Raw genomic sequence first — 21130 nt, 5'->3', positions numbered from 1 at the left:
AACGTGTAATTTTACACAATCAATCTCTTAAACACAGGTGGACTAAAAAATTGTAATTCCACTCAATCAATCGTTTAATCATAGGTGGACTAAAAACCTGTAATTCTGGACAATAACTCCTTTAATCATAAATGAACTATAAACCTGTATTTCTATTTTATCAATCCTTTAATTCTAGGTAAACTAAAAATCTGTAATTCTATACTATCAATCCTTTAATCCTAGGTGAACTAAAAACCTGTAATCCTATCCTATTAATACTTTAATTCTAGGTGAACTTAAAACCTATAATTCTGCCCAATCTATTTCTTACACACATGTGAAGTAAAAACCTGTAATTCTACACTATCAATCCTTTAATCCTAGGTAAACTACAAACCTGCAATTCTACCCAATCAATCCTTTAATCATAGGTGAACTAAAATTATGTAATTCTACCCAATTAATCTTTTATTCCTAGGTGAATTAAAAACCTGCAATTTTACTTAATAAATCCTCTAATCCTAGATGAACTAAAAACCAGTAATTCTGCCCAATCTATCCTTTAATCGTAGATGAATTAAAACCTATAATTCTACACAATAAATCCCTTAAACATAGGTGAACTAAAAACCTGTAATTATGCACTATCAATACTTTAATTCTAAGTAAACTAACAACCTGTACTTCCACCCAATCAATCCTTTAATCATAGGTGAAATAAAAACATATTATTCTACTTTATAAATCCTTTAATCCGAGATGAACTAAAAATCTGTAATTCTGCCCATCAATCTTTAATCCTATGTGACCTAAAACATGTAATTCTACTTTATCAATCATTTAATCCTAGGTAAACAAAAACCAGTATTTCTACCCAACAATAATTTAATCTTAGGTAAGTTAAAAATCTGCAATTCAGCCCTATGCATCCTTTAATTCTAGGTTAACTAAAACCATGTAATTTTACTTTATAAATCCTTTAATCCTAGGTGAACTAAAAACCTGTAATTCTGCCCAATCAATCCTTTAATCCTAGTTGAATTAAAACCCGTAATTCTACACAATAAATCCCTTAAACATAGGTGAATTAAAAACCTATAATTCTGCACTATCAATACTTTAATCCAAGGTAAATTAAAAACCTGTAATTCTGCACTATCAATACTTTAATCCAAGGTAAATTAAAAACCTGTAATTCCACTCAATCAATCGTTTAATCCTAGGTAATCTAAAAATCTGTAATTCTACTAAATGAATTCTTTAATTCTAAGTGAACTGAAAACCTGTAATTCTGCCCAATCAATCCTTTATCATAGGTAAAGTAAAAACCTGTAATTCTATTCTATAAGTCCTTTAATCCGAGGTAAACTAAAAATTTGTAATTCTATCCAATCATTCCTTTAATCCTAGGTGAAATAAAATCCTGTAATACTTGTTTATAAATCCTTTAATCCTAGATAAACTAAAAACCTGTAATTCTGCCCAATCAATCCTTTAATTACAGGTGATCTAAAAACCTGTAACTCTTATCCTATCGATCCTTTAATCCTAGGTGAAATAAAAACCTGCATTTCTACCCAATCAATCGTTTAATTCTAGTTGAACTAAAAATTTGTAATTCTATCCTATAAATCCTCTAATGATAGGTAAACTAAAAATCTGTAATTCTATGCTATCAATACTTTAATTCTAGGTAAACTAAAAATCTGTAATTCGACCGAGTCAATCCTTTAATCATGGCTGAAGTATAAAACCTGTAATTCTACCCAATCAATCCTTTAATCCCAGGTTAATGAGAACCTATAATTCAGCTCTATCAATCCTTTAATTCTAGGTAATCTAAAAATCTGTAATTCTACTCAATGAATTCTTTAATTCTAGATGAACTAAAAACCTGTAATTCTGCCCAATCAATCCTTTATCATAGGTAAAGTAAAAACCTGTAATTCTATCCTATCAGTCCTCTAATCCTAGATAATCTGAAATCGCTCTAATTCTCTGAATTTTATCTTATTTTCTGTTTTTCATATATATAATATTCTAACGAATTATAGATTCTAACCCATGTATTGTTCTCAAATTTTTAACAGTAGGAAGTTATTTTTTAAAAAAGTGTCATCTTTTGCTTCTAAGAAACGAGTCAATCATGTCCGCAATTCCGTGAAATATGGCGTCAGACTACTTCTGTAGTATCCAATGGGTAAGATGTTTGGAAATACAAGACATTTTTGTGTTACTTCTAATACTGTAATATTAAAGAAGTAAAATTAACTATAAAAAATTAGCTTTACTAATTTCCATCTATTAAAATATCAGCAAATCTACTTTTAAATTCCAGTGTGCTAAAGTTTAAACGAGTAGAACGACTAACTGAGAAATAGTGAAATCATTGTTCGAAACAGAAAGGAAAACGCCCACCAGGGATTTAAAATATCATTTTCTGCACAAGATTAACTGTTCTTGAAATAATCTACAGACGTCACTTGTTTAATTATTCATTCATTTCGTGAACTTAAAACTAATTTTCTGAAACGTCCGCAGTTCTTCAAATGTGAGGAGTCCTCTTCTATAACTTAGGAGTGTTTCTTTACAATAGTTTGGTAATTATATCTTGTGTTTTCAGTGTGCTACTTTTTGTCTTTTGAAGGAAGTTGACAGATATAATTTGATATTTTAGCTCTTCACAAATTATTACTCTTCTGTATTAGTCTTCAAGTTTGGCATTAGTTATGTCCTTTGATATTATTATTATGTAAATACTACTGCATATATTTAGGGAATCAAAAATGTGATGAACGTAATTATTTATTCTGAAGAACATTTATTTTTAATTGTACACGTAGAATTATCATGTATACATGGTAAAGTGATTAAAAAGATATTTGACGTAAAATCTAAAATAACCAGACAGACTGACACCAGGCACGGGATGGCCAGGTGCGTAGGGGGCGCTCGACTCGTAATCTGGGGGTCGCGGGTTCGTTTCCCCGTCACACCAAAGATGATCGCCCTTTCAGTCCTGGAGTGTTATTATGTGACGGTCAACCCCACTATTCGTTGGTAAAAGAGTAGTCCAAGAGTTGGAGGTGGGTGATGGTGACTAGCTGTCTTCCCCCTAATCTTACAGTGCTAAATTAGGAACGACTATTGCAGATAGCTCTCGTATAGCTTTGCGCGAAATTCAATAAACATGGAAAGTGATGTTTGCCATGGAGAGATTTTATCGGTCTGCAGTTACTTCAGAGAAAATATAAACTTATCAGTCCTGTAATTAGCAAGATAAAAATTTCTTCAAGGCCTGGTATGGCTAGGTGGTTATGGTGCTCGACTCGTAAACCGAGGATCGTGGGTTCGAATTCCCATCACACCAAACATGCTCACCCTTTCAGCCGTGGGGGCGCTATAATGTTACGACTAATTTCACTATTCATTGGTAAAAGAATAGCCCAAGGGTTGGCGGTGGGTGGTGATCACTAGCTGTCTTCCCTCTAGTGTTACACTGTTAAATTAAGGACGGCTAACGTGTAGCTTTGCGCGAAATTCAAACAAACTCTTTTTCATTAAGTGGATCAAGAGCTAAACTCGGATTACACAAACTTATCTACGTATTTATTATGAAATTATAAAAGCACACGGTCTTCCAAGATAACAGTGATAACCAACTAACTGAACTTTGAGACTCGTTTTTTTATTTTCTTCTCAGCTCTCTAATTATTTAACTTGCTTATATTTCTAAACTGCTGCGTACATTTACTGTTGATCAAAAAATAAGGTACTGATCATTAAAAGTCTTGTTCCGATCATTCAAAATTAACAGTTATTTCACATTGCTTAAATTAGCGACCAAAAATATTTTTTCCAAGAGTTTGTTGACAATATTAAATATTACTAAATATTGGCTACCATTATAATATGTACAGGAGCATTTTTGTAGAATTGTTTGCCTTTATATAATATGTAGATATCACTGATAGTAAAGTTGGTTGTCGTTATAAATTATGTAGATATCACTGATAGTGAAAGTTCTTTGTCGTTATATAATATGTAAATATCACTGATAGCGAAGTTGATAATCTTTATATAACATATAGATATCACTAATAGTGAAGTTGATTGTCTTTATATAATATGTAGATATCACTGATAGCGAAGTTGATAAACTTTATATAATATGTAGATATCACTGATAATGAAGTTGATTATCTTTATATAAGATATAGATATCATTGTTAATTAAATTGGTTGTCTGTGTGAAATGTATAGATAGGCACTATTGGTAATGTTGGCTGTTTTTTATGAAATGTTAAGGCAGTATTGCGAGTGAAGTTGGCTGTTTTTCATAGAATTGTTCAGCAGCATTGATAGTGAAGTTGGCTGTTTATATGGAATGTTAAGGCAGCTCTGATAGTGAAGTTGGCTGTTTTTGATGGAATGTTTAGGCAGCACTGATGGTTATTTTAGCTGTCTTTACGGAAAATTAAGCAGCACTGCTAGTGAAACTGGCTGTCTTTGTCATTGTTTTCGAAATGGTGGCCTACACTTTGAAATATTTTGATTTGAGGTTATAATATAACCAAGAAGTTGTGCAGGCTATTAAAAGTTAATGCGTCTGTGTTATTAGTTCTGTTTAAATACCTTCGATTATTTCTTTTCGTCATTAATTTTTAACTTATTAAGGCTGTTTTCTATTGTTACATTAATGTATAAACTTAAGACTAATTTAAATCTATGTTGGTCGAAACTCGAGATGATGTTGGGATTATGGCCAAAAACATCGTTAATATCGAAAGTACTTAATTGATTCTAACCAATTAACATGCCACTTTTTTTGGTATTTCTTGTGTGTTTGTTTCATAATGAGCTTCATTAAATACGGACTACTTTTTCTAATCCTCACTGGCTATGTATTATAATTTAATCCACAAAATCAAAAGTGTACGTATTAATTTTACCTCTGCGAAAGACATGACTTTTCTTTATCGTGCGGAGCCCATAAGTTGGGAAATCTTCTTTCTTAAACTCAGTTATATAATTTATAGAATAATAGTATGAAATAACTTGTGATATTTAATTCCTGTTACCTCGACGTTCTTCTCTTATGAGATAAAATACAAATCTATACACGTTTGTATGATTTTGCCTAAGCCAGGAATTCTTTTTCTTCTAAGTTTTGTTATTCGATCCCATAAAAATTTTTAAATTTAAAATTAGCTCATTTGACGTTTTATTTTGCCTTTAAGGAATATCTGTGTTCTGCCCACAGCGGGTATCAAAACCTAACAAATAAACGACCATGAAAATTATATTAGCGCCACCTGCCTTTCGCTTGAGTGACTTATCATAAACTTCTGCTCAAACAAGTCTCCAGTGACGACCTATTTCACTGGAAAAGTTTTTCTCTAGCTGATTTGAACCCAGAAATACACACACACTTTGTCTTTATACCTTAAACTGAAAAAAAAACAAATTTTATGAGAAGTTCACTCTCAAAACAAAGACGTGACTGAACTTTTCGCGAGGTTATTCGCTGAATGTATTGCCAACACTGCTACTGAAATTTAGTGTTTTTGTAGGACGCATAGACACCAATGTTAACCAAGTTGGTTATCTTTACAAAATGTATACACAACACTGTTAACGAAGTTCTTTATACAGTGGATAAACAACATTGGTTGTCTTTATAGAATGTCTAAACAACATTGTTAACGACGTTGGTTGTCTTTCCAAAATATATTGTTAACACAGCTGGTGTAGCTGGTTGTCTTTATATAATGAATAAACAACACTATTAACAAAGTTGTTTATACAATGTATAGATGGAACTGTTTGTGTTATAAACAGCTATGTTTGTGAAACATATTTATTGAAAATACCCACATATATAATATACACTCCCACACTACATGAAACCCATTTTATTTCCTCTTGTCCACTCTTAGTAATAAGAGTTGAAATCCCTATAACACAGTGGCAAATATCAGATGTAGGCGAAGTGTGAACCTTATCAAAAGTATTCTGTCTTTGTGTCAAGTCTATATAAATCCAGTATCTTATTATAATGGAGCTTGTGAAGTTTACGTCCAAAACTTGGATCTTGGAAACTACGATACCAATGGACACCAATGATAATTGGTATTATTTTTGTAACTAGGCAGTAATTTTATAGCTGGCAACAATAAATAAAACAATTGCATTTTACACAAAAATATGTTTCTGATTTAACTAATAAAATTACAGTAACTTTCAAATGTAAAACAATCAAGAACGAACTTAAAAAATATGTTTTACTTTAGCTAAAATGTCGTGTGTATTATAACGGAAAAGCAAGGCACTTTGTATACAAAGTAAAGTCTCCTCTGTGATGTAATGTTGTGATGATAACTAATTTTCAAACTAAAATTTCAATAAAATCCTGTTTATTATAGATGGTAAACATTATTGATTTTAAAGTACGAATATATCGTTGTAGAACTGTTTGTTTCTTTGTTTTTGAATTTCACGCAAAGCTACACGAGGGCTATTTGCTCTAGCCGTCCCTAATTTAGCAGTGTAAGACTAGAGGGAGGGCAGCTAATCATGGCCGCCCACCGCCAACCCTTGGGCTACTCTTTTACTAACGAATAGTTGGATTGACCCTAACATTATAACGCGCCCAAGGCTGAAAGGGCGAGTATGTTTGGTGTGACGGGAGTTTAAACCCGCGACTCTCTGGTTACGAGTCGATCGCCTTAACTACCTGGCCTTGTAGAACTGTCAGAGAATTTCATTAAAAGCCACAGGTCCAATACCCTTACCCAGGAACTACAGTTATACCTGTCCAGGGAAGGGTATTTCTACCAGTATACATTAACCTGAGGTTTAATACAAATCGTTACAGAATTGTGTCTTAATACATATACAACTTAAACTTGCGTTCTAGTTACTGCTAATACCACTAAATGTAATCTTTAAAATTACGTACGATACTTATATGTTGCACGTAGAGTTATATCTTAACACTACATTACGTGGGGGTTACGTCTTAACACCACAACTTCGTAATGAATGGTGTAACTAAATGTACGCTGTGTTAGTACATATGTAGATGAAGGCTATCAATGGAGCAGTATTTTAAAGGCAAAAACCGTTCGTCTCTAACTGAAGTCGTTGAAACAGACAAAAATTCTCAAGACTCACAAAATCTTGTTTTCCATATGACGTAAACAATACACGAAGTCTTTCTTTTATAAACCTATGTGAAGTGGCAACTTTACTGCACGTTCGTAGCACGTGTTATTATCCAAACAGTTAGATACACTAAAAGCAGCAATTTTCGGTTCCCTATTTTATTCATTCTACTTACTGCAACACTAGCAGGAGAAACAAACTAAACATTAGAGTTCGCCTTGTTAACTCCAAAAAAAGAAACCTAAACCTATGGTAGGTAAACACTTTGTCCAGTGAATTTTTGAATATACTAAACACACCGTGTACTGCACTGTACAGAGTTATCACATTTATCGTCTTTTATGGAAAACAAAACACCCTATCTTCACTGCAGAAGAAGTGATTCATTGCTATCTTATTATGGTGGTCAATGAGTGAGTGAATTTTATTTAAGAACTGACAACAAATTATTTTAAATGACATTTCCACTGATCCATAAGGCGTTTGTGAAGGTGCCAAAGCTGTTCCATTAATCTAACACATTGTCTTTAACTTATAATATAAACAACTATTTCGTATTTCTCCAAGTCTGGTTTTATTCACTCTTACAGACACGAGAGGAAATAAAGATATGAAAGATAGGTTAATACAAAAGGCAAAATAAATGTATTGTTTGTTTGTTTTTGAATTTCGCACAAAGCTACTCGAGAGCTATCTGTGCTAGCCGTCTCTAATTTAGGAGTGTAAGACTAGAGGGAAGGCAGCTAGTCAACACCCCCCACCGTCAACTCTTGGACTATTTTACCAACGAATAGTGGAATTGACCGTTACATTATAACACCCCTACGGCTGAAAGGGCGAGTATGTTTGACGCGACGGGGAAGCGAACCCGCGACCCTCGGATTACGAGTCGCACCCCTTAACACGCTTGAAATAAATGTATGTATTAAAATGTTATCTAAGTAAGCGTAAAGCCAAAACCTGCAGACACAAATAACAATGTAAGTCAAAAATGTATGAAGTTGCGAATGGTGTATTTATAGGTTACTTGAAATTTATTTTAATTTCTGCATATTTTGCCTCTGCAAGCATTTGAATTACGTTTTAAAAAATCACTTTTTACCCGCATTGTTTCATGGCAGCTGGAAACTTCCCCAGTTACGTACAACGATACCAGGTTTTCATTTTGTATGTTTAGTTCATATACATTAAATACGCTTGACCCTTTTCTACCCTTCCACCCCTCAAAAAAAAAAAAAGTTTTACTCACCAAAATAACGTGTAGTTCCATCACGTCTCATAAAGAGCTTTCTTTCTTCGTCGTTGTCCTCTGGTTGTTCATCATAATACATTCCTCGCCATTCAGCACCACTTCTTATTCGCCCGGGTGCGCGCCATCTACCAGGGAGCGCTGAGCTCTGATCGCAGCTTGATTTATCCTGAAAGTCACGTTGGGCACGTCGCAACGCGTCACGTGGAATTCTTCTACTTTCTTCACCAGACGGTCTAACTGAAACAATTCCATTTTTATCGGCTCCATTATTTTCTTCATCACGATGGATTAGGTTTTGCTGTTTCCTGAGTCTTTTTAGTTCTGCCGAATCCACTGAGTGGCTGGACTGAAGTCCTTGACTGGACGTCTGCTTTCCCTTGTGTTCCTCCTGTGACGCGGACTTTTTTATAATTTTTCTTGCACTAGAGGACGCTGGCCTCCTCTGGTCATTTGGTTGAACATTTTTCTTGCTTTCGTCAGATCGAGATCCAGATGGCATGCTGGTACTGCAGTGCATGGCAAATCTTTTGATGCTAAACGGCATCTTTTGTCGATATGATGCAAACGTCAAGACACTTATAGACGTTCAGGTTTCTAGAGAATAAATAAACCGTACAACAAATGTTATTAAAGAAGAAATATTCGGAGATGTATGTTTGTTATTTCAGCACGTAAGATAGATTTTCTTTAAATCGGCACTATTAAATGACAAGTGCCAATGAGGGTAAAATCCGTTTTGTCATGTAAACAAATTAATTATGTTCAGATGGCCTTAAAAATGGGTTTGAGAAATGTTAGTAACTAAATTAGTCTATTGTTACACCTACTGAAACAAACGCATTAAATTTCGTAATTTGTTGAAAGTTGGCGTTTTTTAAATTTAGTTACATTATTGATTTAGACGTCGGTTGCAAAAGGCGTGTTTGATAGCTTTTGTTCGTTAATATCGTACAGCTAAAGAAGAAAGTTAATTTGGTACTATTTTTATATTTAAAAAAAACTCATTCCATTCGCAGCCTTAAACTTCTGCACTTGAATGTTGAATTTTATGTTAACTGTCCCCATCATTATTATGGCCGCCCAAAAGCTACAACTCGGTATATGTCTGTACTCATAAAAAAGCGGATGAACCCTAATTAAAACGTGAAATAACGAACGTGAACATCTTGGAATCATTTAAAAGTCTGCATTTTGAAGAAAAATGTTGGAAGCCACTAACATATTTTCCCATACATCAGTAATCCAGGTAGATTTTAACATTTTGCGTGATATCAGACTTGTTAAAAGAAAACTTGTTTCGTTACCTTCAACCTAAAGTTCACGTCAATCACCTGTCTTGTTATCTGTCTTTTAAAAGTAAGTTAATATGTAACACTTTTGGTGTCGAGAAATATTTTCCCGAAGTGTATTAAAGTGTATTTGAACATTTACTGTCAAAAAAATTACCCAACTTTTTAACACTTGATTACGATTAATTTTAGGCTTTTCGCCCAAAGTTACACAAAAAGCTATTTTTACTAATCTTGAACTAGCAAAATAATTAACAGCACTCGCCGCCAAATCTTTAACTGCGAACAAATTACGCTGTTCATACTTTATCCCGAAAAGCACTTTGTTTCAGTTTCAGCGCAAAGGTACACAAAGGTATGTATGTGGAGAATCGAACTCAGGATTTTAACGTTGTAAGTCCGTAGGCTTACCGTTGACCCGCCAGGGTACATATGTAGGGAGTGTAATACAATCAATACATGTAAAATAAACGTGTTATATACGTATATATTTAAGTATATAGAACAGTTCTGTGAGAAATCTACACATTATTGAAGAAATAATCAATGAATCCTTTCTTAATTGTGTAATAACGCATTTCAAGAGACACGTTCTTGGTCGTGTGTTAAAAATCAATTGATCGATTCATGAAAATTATCGTAGGAGTATTCTAAAAATTTCTTACCAATCAATTTAAGTGAACGTTGGAGTTTACGGTTTATACGTGTGCGTTTTTTGGCTTTGTTTTTCAGAGTATGGGATATAGAGACTTTAAATGTTTGTTTTAGAGTATTAAAATGTGGAAAATCTATATGGTTTTAGTTTTAATTACACCAGAAGGTTTTATATGTGTTTTTGTTCTCTGTTTTAGAGAAGTCGGAGGTTGCATTTTTTACTAGCAGGGTTTTATTTGTTTACGATTTGTTTTTAATTTCGCGCAAAGCTACACGAGGGCTATCTGCGCCAACCGTGTCTAATTTTGCAGTATAAGACTAGAGGAAAGACAGCTAGTCATCACTACCTACCTCCAACTCTTGGGCTATTCTTTTACCAACGAATAGTGAGATTTACCGTCACATTATAACGCCCCCACGGCCGAAAGGGCGAGCATGTTTGGTGTGACGCGGATTCGAACCCACGACTCTCAGATTACGAGTCGAATGCCTTAACCACCTGGCCATGCCGGGCCTCACTATCAAGGGAAGTGTTTCAAGTTTTATTTTAGTAGTAAAAGATGAAAATCTATATGTTATTTTATTTTATTTTTTATTATTGTAAGTGATTTTAATACATTGGAGGAAAAGGTTTTGTATATATTATCGCGCCCCCTAGTGGCACACTTCGGACTTACAGAACATTGATAGCTCACGGTGTAAAAACCAACAAACAATTATTATTGTTTTATTTTGAATATAATTTTTGTTATTATTGAGCACAAAACTACACAATAAGTTGTCTCTGGTGTGCTTGAAACCATATTTTTAGCATTATAATCCCTCCAGTTTACCACTGAACCATCACGAATCTTATACAGTTTTAATTTCAAGACATTTTATTTGATCCTTTTTGAAGAAGTCGCTAATTAGCGAAGTAAATATGCCTGCGTTCAGTGATATCTGATTTTGGTTTTGTGTTTTCTTAGCGGAATCAGAACAGACCACCTGAATACAAGGATGGTTGAATTTCTGGTAACAATTTTTGGTTTATTACTCTTAGGGATTTAGTAGCTTGGTCATGAGTATTAATTTTTTCTCAATAAATATTTGAAATGATTTTTGTGAAGTGCTTACCGCTTTAGTGCATTCTAAAAATAGTTTCTTACGCAGACATTAATCAATAACTCTGGATGTAACTTGTGCTGTTTAGTTCATTCTTCCCAGTTGTAACTGAAACGATACACTGTAACAAACATTATTTTTGTTTGTTTGTTTTGTTGAATTCTCTCAAATCTACACTGGACCATCTTCGCCGGCCGGCCCTATTTTAACAGTGTTAGACAAGAGGAAAGCCAACTAGTCAACACCATCCATCGTAAATTCTGTGGCTATTTTTTACCAACGAAAATTGGGATTGACCATACATTATAACGCCCCCACAGCTGAAAGGGCGAGCATGCTCGTTGTTGGTATTCGAAGTCGCTACCTGCAAACCCTTCCTATTTGATAGTGTATAATTATGTGTATATAAGAATGACGTAACCCCAACTGAGAATTTGCTTTCAGAGGAAAGCCTCAATGGGCGCTATCTGCTGTGTCCACAGCAGAAATTTTAACCCTGTCTTTTAGCGTTAAATTTGTGGACTTAACGTTGTCCCATCGGGAAACGTGTCCACTTAAACCACACACCTAGAGATGTATACAAGGCGGTTACATGATTATTATATGTATTTGTAAACAAACCACTTTGTATGCCTGTATAAGGTACCATGTATATTGTTTTTGTTGGGTTTTTAAATGCCGCCAGTGGGCTCCCCACGTCATTATATGTACAATAGCCTGACATGTAATCACAGGATGGGACAGATAACTATTATTCTGTTACTAACAGTAAAAAGTACAACACGGTATTAAACACAGATCACAAGGTTCTATCGACAAGATGGTTACAACACTTAGCGCTGCAGGGTCAACACCAGATGGAGCCATTGTTCGCGTCAGCTTTTTATGAGTACCATTTTCTCAGTAGTCAATCTCTGACCTTCCCCTTTGGGACCGATTGTTATGGGATATCATGTACAAATTGAGCCATCACGATAACACGTGAACTGCTTGTTAAATAAAAGAAATGATTTTGTGACAGAGGAACATTGGATGGAAATTATAGTGACGACGCTTGCGCTATTTCTAGGAAGCAGTGACATCCACTTCTCGACTCTGTATACAAATATGTAAAACATCTCGCCTATAATAACATCATTTATCCCAGATGGTGTCCATACTTAGTTATTAATCATTGCCTATAAAGCTATTTACGTAACATTCCAAGTCACTAATATCGTTAAGCCTAACGAAAGTTATTATTGTAACGCAAAACTATTCTTTTCACCTGCTCACTATATACTTTCGTTTATAGAAAATATGAGCACGGTGTTTCATCCTCTGAGCATATATCGCCACCAAACGATTTAAATCAGTATTTTACTAACTCTTTTCCCGCAACGCCCCATTCAACAAAATTTAGCGTTCATGCTCTGTTCTAATAAATTTTTATACCATTAAAATATTTTACGAAAATGAAAATTGTTGGGCAAAGTTAGTCAATTCTTATGGTTTAATTAATATATATATATATATATATAACTTTGAAACCATCAAAACTTTTCTGTCAACCCCCTCAGTGTTTATGACCCTTATTTTTAAAACCGCCCACCTGGGAACGGTATCGATGACGTTCGAAAACACAACTTCAGATGATTAAATCACACAATTCTCATACGAATTTGCCGAATTATCAGCTTAGTGTTTTGCAATAAAAGACCTTAATGTAATTATTGGAATTTAAAACCACGTCCTATAAAATAATTTAGATAACTATTGTATGCGTTTGAGTCCCTCTTGTTGCATTTCAAGGATTTAGTTATACTTCCACAGTTATACGACTGATTCGTTTCAAACAATGGAGAATCTAAATGTTAACACTCGTTTTCTATATTTTAATTTGCTATATTTTCAAATTGTTAAAAAATTGTGTTGCGTCTCTTAATATTACTGGTTGAAACAGTTAAAGGATTGTGTAGTGTCTCTTAATATTACTGATTGAGATAGTTCAAGGGTTGTATTTCGTCTCTTTATATTACTGGTTCACATGGTAAAAGGGTTGTGTAGTATCTCTTGATATCACTCGTTGAGACAGTTAAATGGTTATGTAGTATCTCTTCATATTATTGGTTAAGACAGTTATAGGGTTGTGTAGTGTCTGTTGATATTACTGGTTGAGACACTTAAAGGGTTGTTATGTATCTCTTGATATTACTGGTTGAGATGGATAAAGGGTTGTATTTTGTCTCTTGATGTTACTGGTTGAGACGATTAAAGGGTTGTGTTTTGTCCCTTGATATTACTGGTTCAGATAGTTAAAGTGTCATGTTTTGCCTCTTTATATTACTGGTTGAGACAGTTAAAGAGGTGTGTTTTGTCTCTTAGTATTAGTGGTTGAAACAATTAAAGGGTTCTGTTTTTCTCTTGGTATTACTCGTTGGGATGGTTAAAGGGTTGTGTTTTGTTTCTTGATATTACTGGTTCAAACGGATGAAAGGTTTTGTTTTGTCTCTTGATATTACTGGTTCAGACGGTTAAAGGGTTGTGTTTTGTCTCTTAGTATTACTGGTTGGGACAGTTAAATGGTTATGTTGTGATTCTTGATATTACTCGTTGAGATGGTTAAAGTATTATGTTGTGTCTCTTGATATTAATGGTTGAGACAGTTAAATAGTTGTCTCTTGTCTCTTCATATTACTGGTTGAAATGGTTAAACGTTTGTGTTTTGTTTTAGTATTACTGATTGAGATGGTTAAACGGTAGTGTTTTGTCTCTTGATATTACTGGTTCAGACGGTTAAAGGGTTGTGTAGTGTCTTTTGATATTACTGGTTGAGATGGTTAAAGAATTGTGTAATGTGTATTGATATTACTAGTCAAGACAGTTAAAGGGTTGTGTTTTTCTGTTGATATTACTGGATTAGACAGTTATAGGGTTATATTGTGTCTCTTGATATTACTGTGTAAGATGGTTAAAGAAATGTTTTGTCTCTTAGCATTAGTGGTTGAAACAATTGAAGGGTTCTGTTTTTCCCTTGATATTAGTTGTTGACATGGTTAAAGGGTTGTCTTTTGTATCTTGATATTACTGGTTGAGACAGTTAAAGGGGTGTGTAGTGTCTCTTGATATTACTGGTTGAGACGGTTAAAGGGTTAAGTTGTGTCTCTTAGTATTACTGGTTCAAACAGTTAAAGGGTTGTGTTTTGTATCTTGATATTACTAGTTGAGACAGTTAAATGGGTGTGTAGTGTCTCTTGATATTACTGGTTGAGACAGTTAAAAAGTTGTGTTTTGTCTTGCTATTACTGGTTGAGATAGTTAAAGGGTTACATTGTATCTCTTAGTATTACTGGTTGAGACAGATAAAGGGTTACATTCTGTCTTTTAGTATTACTGGTTGAGACAGTTAATGGGTTATGTTTGTCTCTTAGTATTACTGGTTGATACAATTAAAGGGTTATGTTTTGCTTCTTGATATTATTGGTTGAGATGGTTAAAGAGTTATGTTGTGTCTCTCAATGTTACTGGTTGAGATGGTTAAAGGGTTATATTGTGTCTCTTGATATTACTAGTTGAGACAGTTAAAGATTTATGTGTTGTCTCTTGACACTAGTGGTTGAAATGGTTAAAGGGTTGTGTTTTGTCTCTTGATATTACTGTTTGTGATGGTTAAAAGGTTGTGTCGTGTCCCTTGATATTACTGGTTGTGACAGTTAAAGGGTTGTGTTTTGTCTTTTGATATTAATGGTTTAGACTGTTAAAGGTATATGTTGTGTCTCCAGATATTGTTATTGATACAGTTAAAGGGTTGTGTTTTTTATTTCAATATTACTGGTTGTGATGGTTAAAGGGTTATGTTGGCTCTCTTAATATTACTGGTTTAGACAGTTAAAAGGTTGTTTCTTGTCTTTACGTATCGGTATATAGTTTTAACAGAAACACTAATCTGGTGATAAACTACATATGGGTATGTGTTATTAACAGCAAAACTAGATGAAATTAACGAATGATGTGTTCCGAACAGGAATGGTTATATTGTCAGAATAACACCCAAAAACGTATTAGTTCCCTGTAAAAGATTTACAGTGATGATACATTATTAATGAATTCCCTTTTAAGAAACGAATTGTTTGGAGCTTATTTCAGTGTCTTGACATTATATCATTAAACATCAATATTCCTTTACAAGAAACTTTTAAGTCCGAATTCAATTATCTTTTCTGCTTAAGTTGTACAATTAAACGTATCTTTAGTAAGTTAATGTATAAAAGAGGTAATCAGGTTCATAGGGCTATTATAATATTCAGGCAATGTTCTAGAAAGAGTCATTTTACCTTCATAAACATTATTTTAATAGCATACATAATGATATTATATCTAAAAGCAGAACATGAACATTATTCAAGATTGCCTAAGTTTTCAAGTAATATTTTAATCACAATCAAACATTTATTTTCTGGACGATATGCACATTTTTATATTGCTTTGACTCATGTTTTATGTCATCTAACAAACAGAGTCGTGAATAATTATTTTTTTGGTAAAGAACTAAGAAAGGTTAATAATGTTTTGTGGGTAAAGGAACATTTCTTAGTTTTGATAACGACACAGCTCCTCAATGTTTACACAAAGCTCTCACCCCTAAAACTTGGTAGTGCAACTTCCCAAAACAACCCTTATTGTTGAGAATTTTTAAACAATACTCTTGAGGTTGGAATATTAGCCAGGAACAATAGAACAAGAAACAGAATGAAAAACACGTTGTAATAAACTTTTGTTATCATTCCTTATTCGACAGTTTATCTAGAATATAAAAAATGTATGACGTTAAAGCCAGAAACAAAGTGTACTTTTGGAATTATTACCGTATTTGTTTGGTTTTGGTTTGTTTTGTTTTGAATTTCGCGCAAAGTTACACGAGGGCTTTCTGCGCTAACCGTCCCTAATTTAGCAGTGTAAGATTAGAGGAAAAGCACCTAGTCATCAGCACCCACCGCCAGCTCTTGGGCTACTCATTTACCAACGAATAGTGGGATTGATCGTTACATTGTAATGCCCCCATGGTTGAAAGGGCGAGCATGTTTGGTGTGACGGAGATTCGAATCCGTGACTCTCGGATTACGAATCGACTGTCTTAACCACCTGGCTATACCGGGTCTACCGTATTTGTAAACGATAATATTGTACACATAAACTACAAATAAATGTGAAGTTAACAAGAGAGAAATGTCTAGCTCTGGAAAACTGTTTTATAAATAATTCCGTTTATCGACGACCTGTAAAAAATAATTTGAAATGTTTGTCTGCATGTGTGAAAAATTGACGTAGAGGGAAATGATCCTTTCTATTGGCTCTTCGTGAAATTCCCATGTGTCGTTTATTGGTCTTTATAAAAATAAAATCTATTAGAAAGTGACTTACCTAAAAAAATTACAAGGTAACAATTGAAATACAAGGAAGTAACTACATATCAAAACCTCTCATAGCAAGCAGTGGTAACAAAAATAAGATCTATCTTATCGTAATTGTGACTTGCACGAGCCACCCCATCACCTATTGACTCATTGGCTTATAACGCTAAAATACGAGTTTCGATAAATGTGGTGAACAGATGACGGTTAGCCCATAATTATGTAGTTTGGTGATTAATAGTAAACAAACACTTAGAAGTTTAAAGAATTACGTTGTTTTTTTTATTTTGCCGGTATCAGGTGACATAATGGCTAGTGTGTCAGGACTGGGAGTCTGAGGATTCACGGATTCCTTTTCGTAGGCGCAAGAACGCGCTCCGCCTTTTGGAGCCAGGAAGGTGCGCTGTAACAGTGGCACTTAGGCCCAATATTTGTTCAGACAAGAGTTGCAATAGGACACTGTTGACAAGTTGTCCTCCCTGTAGGTTATTAGTGTCAAATTAGGGTTGGCTTTCTAATTAAATATAAAACTACACAATGTCGTACCTTAGTCGAGCACAGCACCGCATCAAAACCCAGTTTGTAGCGTTAACAGTTCGCAGCTTACCTCTGAAAAAGGTAAAACAGTTGTAAATAATGACGTCACAACATAGGTTTCTAAAGTCTCTCCATATTACAGATTTTATTATTATTGTTTTTATCGTTTTGGACCAAAGCCAGATGGATCATTTGCTACGTCCACATGGGGAATGGAACCTCAGATTTCTGCTTTGTAAGTCAGTGGACTTACTGATTGAAAAGGTTAAAATCTCAGAAAAGAAAGCAACTGATGGAGTCCTTTTAGATTTTATCTTCCTAGTGCAAGAAAGCCAGCACAACTCACAGCTGTGTGAGCACAAGGTTCCTTGATAACTTGGAGAAAGATAATCAAAACATGTAACGCTCTTCCATAAGTTTGATCGGAGTTTGTTTGTATAAGATAAACGCGTATAAATAAATAAGTTATCGAAGTAGATAAGATTAGTAGATAAATACTGAAAAGGAAAAAGCTTCTAAGCCACTACATAATGCAAAAAGAGTGAACCATTTCTTGAAGATTACTGAAAGTAGGGGCTACATCAGAAAAGCTACAGTTCGTGATTTTCTAAACTCTAAGCTTTGTGAAATAAGAAGAAAAAAAACGGGCATATATTTATATTGCATCATTAGTTCCGAGTTCTTTGCGTAAAAACTACTTAAGAATCATCGTTTGAACCATTTTCAAAAGTTCTTTTCTGATTGCAGTTCCAAGGTCATGAACTTTGTGTAAGCACAGAACAAGCACTGATTCTCATGTCGTCATGATTTCGTTTCAAACAAATCAAGAGCGTCTCTTTATTAATAATGCATTACAAATATATATAGACAGAAGCGGATACTTCAAACAGTGATGAATAATTTATTATTAAAGCGTTCTGACGTTCTTGATATCATTGTAGCAGGTCTCGCGCAGTCCGTGGAACCAAATATTTAAACTACGCCTGTTCGCTGAATCACATGAAAAGGTGGGAATATATTTTATTCAAAAAGATAGTTCAGGCTTCAGGGCGTTTTACATAGCTGCAATGCCTGAACGAAAGACACATAAATATACACACCTACCGTGTTTCGATACCCGTGATGAGCATAGCATAGGTAGCCCGTTGTATACATTTGTGTTTAACTTCCAACTGACACAACTCTTCGTACAACTGAGGTTGAGAAATAAAATTTTGAATTTAATAACTTGTTTTTATTCCGTCCACTTCCGGTATGGTTCACATAGTGTACGATATTGTGCAGTTTTATGTTCTTAACTGTTACAATACTGACCGTAAAGAACAGGCCAGGGTGAAGTGACTTATTTTCTATGTGAAATACACAGACGTTTTCCCTACTGGTCCGACATGGCTAGATGGTTAAGGCGCTTGACTCGCGAGTCGCGAGTTCGAATCCCCGTCGCACCAAGCATGCTCGCCCTTTCAGCCGTGGGGGCGTTATAACTGAAGTTAATCCCACTATTCGTTGGTAAAAGAGTAGCCCAAAAGTTGGCGGTGGATGGTGATGACTAGCTGCCTTCCCCCTAGTCTTACACTACTAAATTAGGAATGGCTAGTGCAAATAGCCCTCGTGTAGCTTTGCGCGAAATTAAAAACAAACAAACAATCCTCCTACTAATCAGTTCGATTAATACAATGATAGTACATTTGTTTAACTTCTTTTATGGCTCATATGTTGTTAAGGGACCTGCAACCAACAAAGTCATAAAACCACAAGCGATTTCATGCATAAATATTTTCTTGTTTTGTTTTTTAGCATAAAAACTACACAATGGGCTACCAAGTCTCAGTGCACCGTTGATGATCGAACTCCGGATTTCCAGAAAAAAAATTGTGGTTATTATAATTTAAATCAAAGGCAAGAATTAACTGTCCTCCAAATTATAAATTCACTCGTAACTGCAAGCGACGAAGTTGTCCGGTTGAGATACTACCTGCTGAACACACACTTCCCTTAAAGGGTCAGTTAAAACCGAAGTGTTAAGATGTTAAAATTTACGGTTGAGGTTTATAGCGTTGCTTTCCAAAGCGTTAGAAGGAACGTACTATTTAATAGTACCCAGTGTGTCCCCAGTGGCAAATATGTGCAAACTTGACCGTCACATTATAACGCCCCCACGGCTGAAAGGGCGAACATGTTTGATGCGACAGGGATTCAAACCCGTGACCCTCAGATTACGAGTCGAACGTCTAAACCCACCTGGCCATGCCAGGCCTGGATTTATATATATATATAATATTTGATTTGTTTGTTTATTTTTTGAATTTCGCGCAAAGCTACTCAAGGGTTATCTGCGCTAGCCGTCCGTAATATAGCAGTGTAAGACTAGAGCGAAGAGAGCTAATCATCACCACCCACAGCCAACCTTTGGGCTACTTTTTTACCAACGAATAGTGGGACTGACCGTTACATTATAACTCCCCGACTGCTGAAAGAGCTAGTATGTTTAGTGTGACTGGGATTGGAACGGGTGACCTTCAGATTACGAGTCAAGAGCCCTAACTACCTGGCTACGCCGGACCAGGTGTATGTGTGAGATAATTTCAAAATAAGGAAGGAACCTTAAATACGAATATAGGGTTATTGCTGAATTCCTTTGTGCGATGTGTATTGAGTAAACAATAAATAAAACACCAACTCTTGGAATGCTATTTACTTGCAAAGAGTGGAAATGAGAATCACGTGACAATGGCCCTCAAAGCTGAAAGGGTGAGCATGTTCGGTGATGAGATCTCAAAAACATGAGAAGAACCAGTTAGATCCTGGTTACCTGCCCCTCCAGTAGCACAGTGGTATGTCTACACTCTCACACTACTAGAAACCGGGTTTTTATACCCGTGGTGGGCAGAGCACAGATAACCCATTATATAGCTTTGCGCTAATTCCAACCAGTCAATGGTCGCGAACTTTCAATGTGAATATTTTTACAGCCCACACGCATATGGCTTCGCTGTGTTATAGAATAATTTGTCTTCTATTTATTCTACCTTTCTGTTTTATTGTTTCTGTTCTGTTCTCTCTTGCCTATATCCGGCATGGCCAGGTGGTTAAGGCACTCGACTTGTAATCCGAGGGTCGCGGGTTCGAATTCCCGTTACACCAAACATGCTCGTCCTTTCTGCCGTGAGGGCATTATAATGTTACGGTCAATCCCACTATTCCTTGGTAAAAGAGTAGCCCAAGAGTTGGTGATGGGTAGTGATGACTAGCTGCCTGCCCTCTAGTCTTACACCGCTAAATTAGGGACAGCTAGCGCAGATAACCCTCGTGTAGCATTGCGCGAAATCAAACTCTTTTAGTTATATAATAAATAGGTTTAATATACTTTTATCACTTGTAGAATTGACTCTTTTCTTTCGATTGAAAGGTGTGCTGAAAATAATAACTGTAGTAAGTGCTTTGTTTCTAATAGTTTTCTCTGCTAAATCTTTCAGATGTAGGCTATACAACAGAAGATGCTGGAACACATGGTAGTAATTGAATTTAAAGAGAGAACAAATCAGAAGTTTCAACATAAATTGCACCTTAAGTGTGTGTGTGGGCTAAAATAAATGACATCTCAAAGAACCATATGATTGAGCCATCGCCATTCCTAATTTCGAACTAGTTTCCCTGGCAGTAGCTTCCAGTAGTTCGATGGTAATTTTTCAGGCTTACGACGCTACAACTCATGTTTCGATACCCTTCGTAGGCAGAGTACAAATAGTACATCG

General features: G+C 35.1%; 1 protein-coding gene across 3 annotated transcripts in view; it reads right to left on the bottom strand.

Annotated features, from left to right (window-relative positions):
- Positions 1-21130, bottom strand: part of LOC143233580 (coiled-coil domain-containing protein CG32809-like) — a 397453-nt gene that overhangs the window by 271791 nt on the left and 104532 nt on the right. For all 3 annotated transcript variants that reach the window (XM_076469933.1, XM_076469932.1, XM_076469934.1), the window contains exon 2: positions 8399-8995. In XM_076469933.1, the coding sequence (XP_076326048.1) occupies positions 8399-8945 (547 nt within the window). In that variant the 5' untranslated portion in view covers positions 8946-8995. The remainder of the gene's footprint in view (positions 1-8398; positions 8996-21130) is intronic.

The sequence above is a fragment of the Tachypleus tridentatus genome, chromosome 12 (genome assembly GCF_004210375.1).
Source record: "Tachypleus tridentatus isolate NWPU-2018 chromosome 12, ASM421037v1, whole genome shotgun sequence".
NCBI lineage: Eukaryota > Metazoa > Arthropoda > Merostomata > Xiphosura > Limulidae > Tachypleus > Tachypleus tridentatus.
This window is presented reverse-complemented; position numbering and strand designations above follow the sequence as displayed.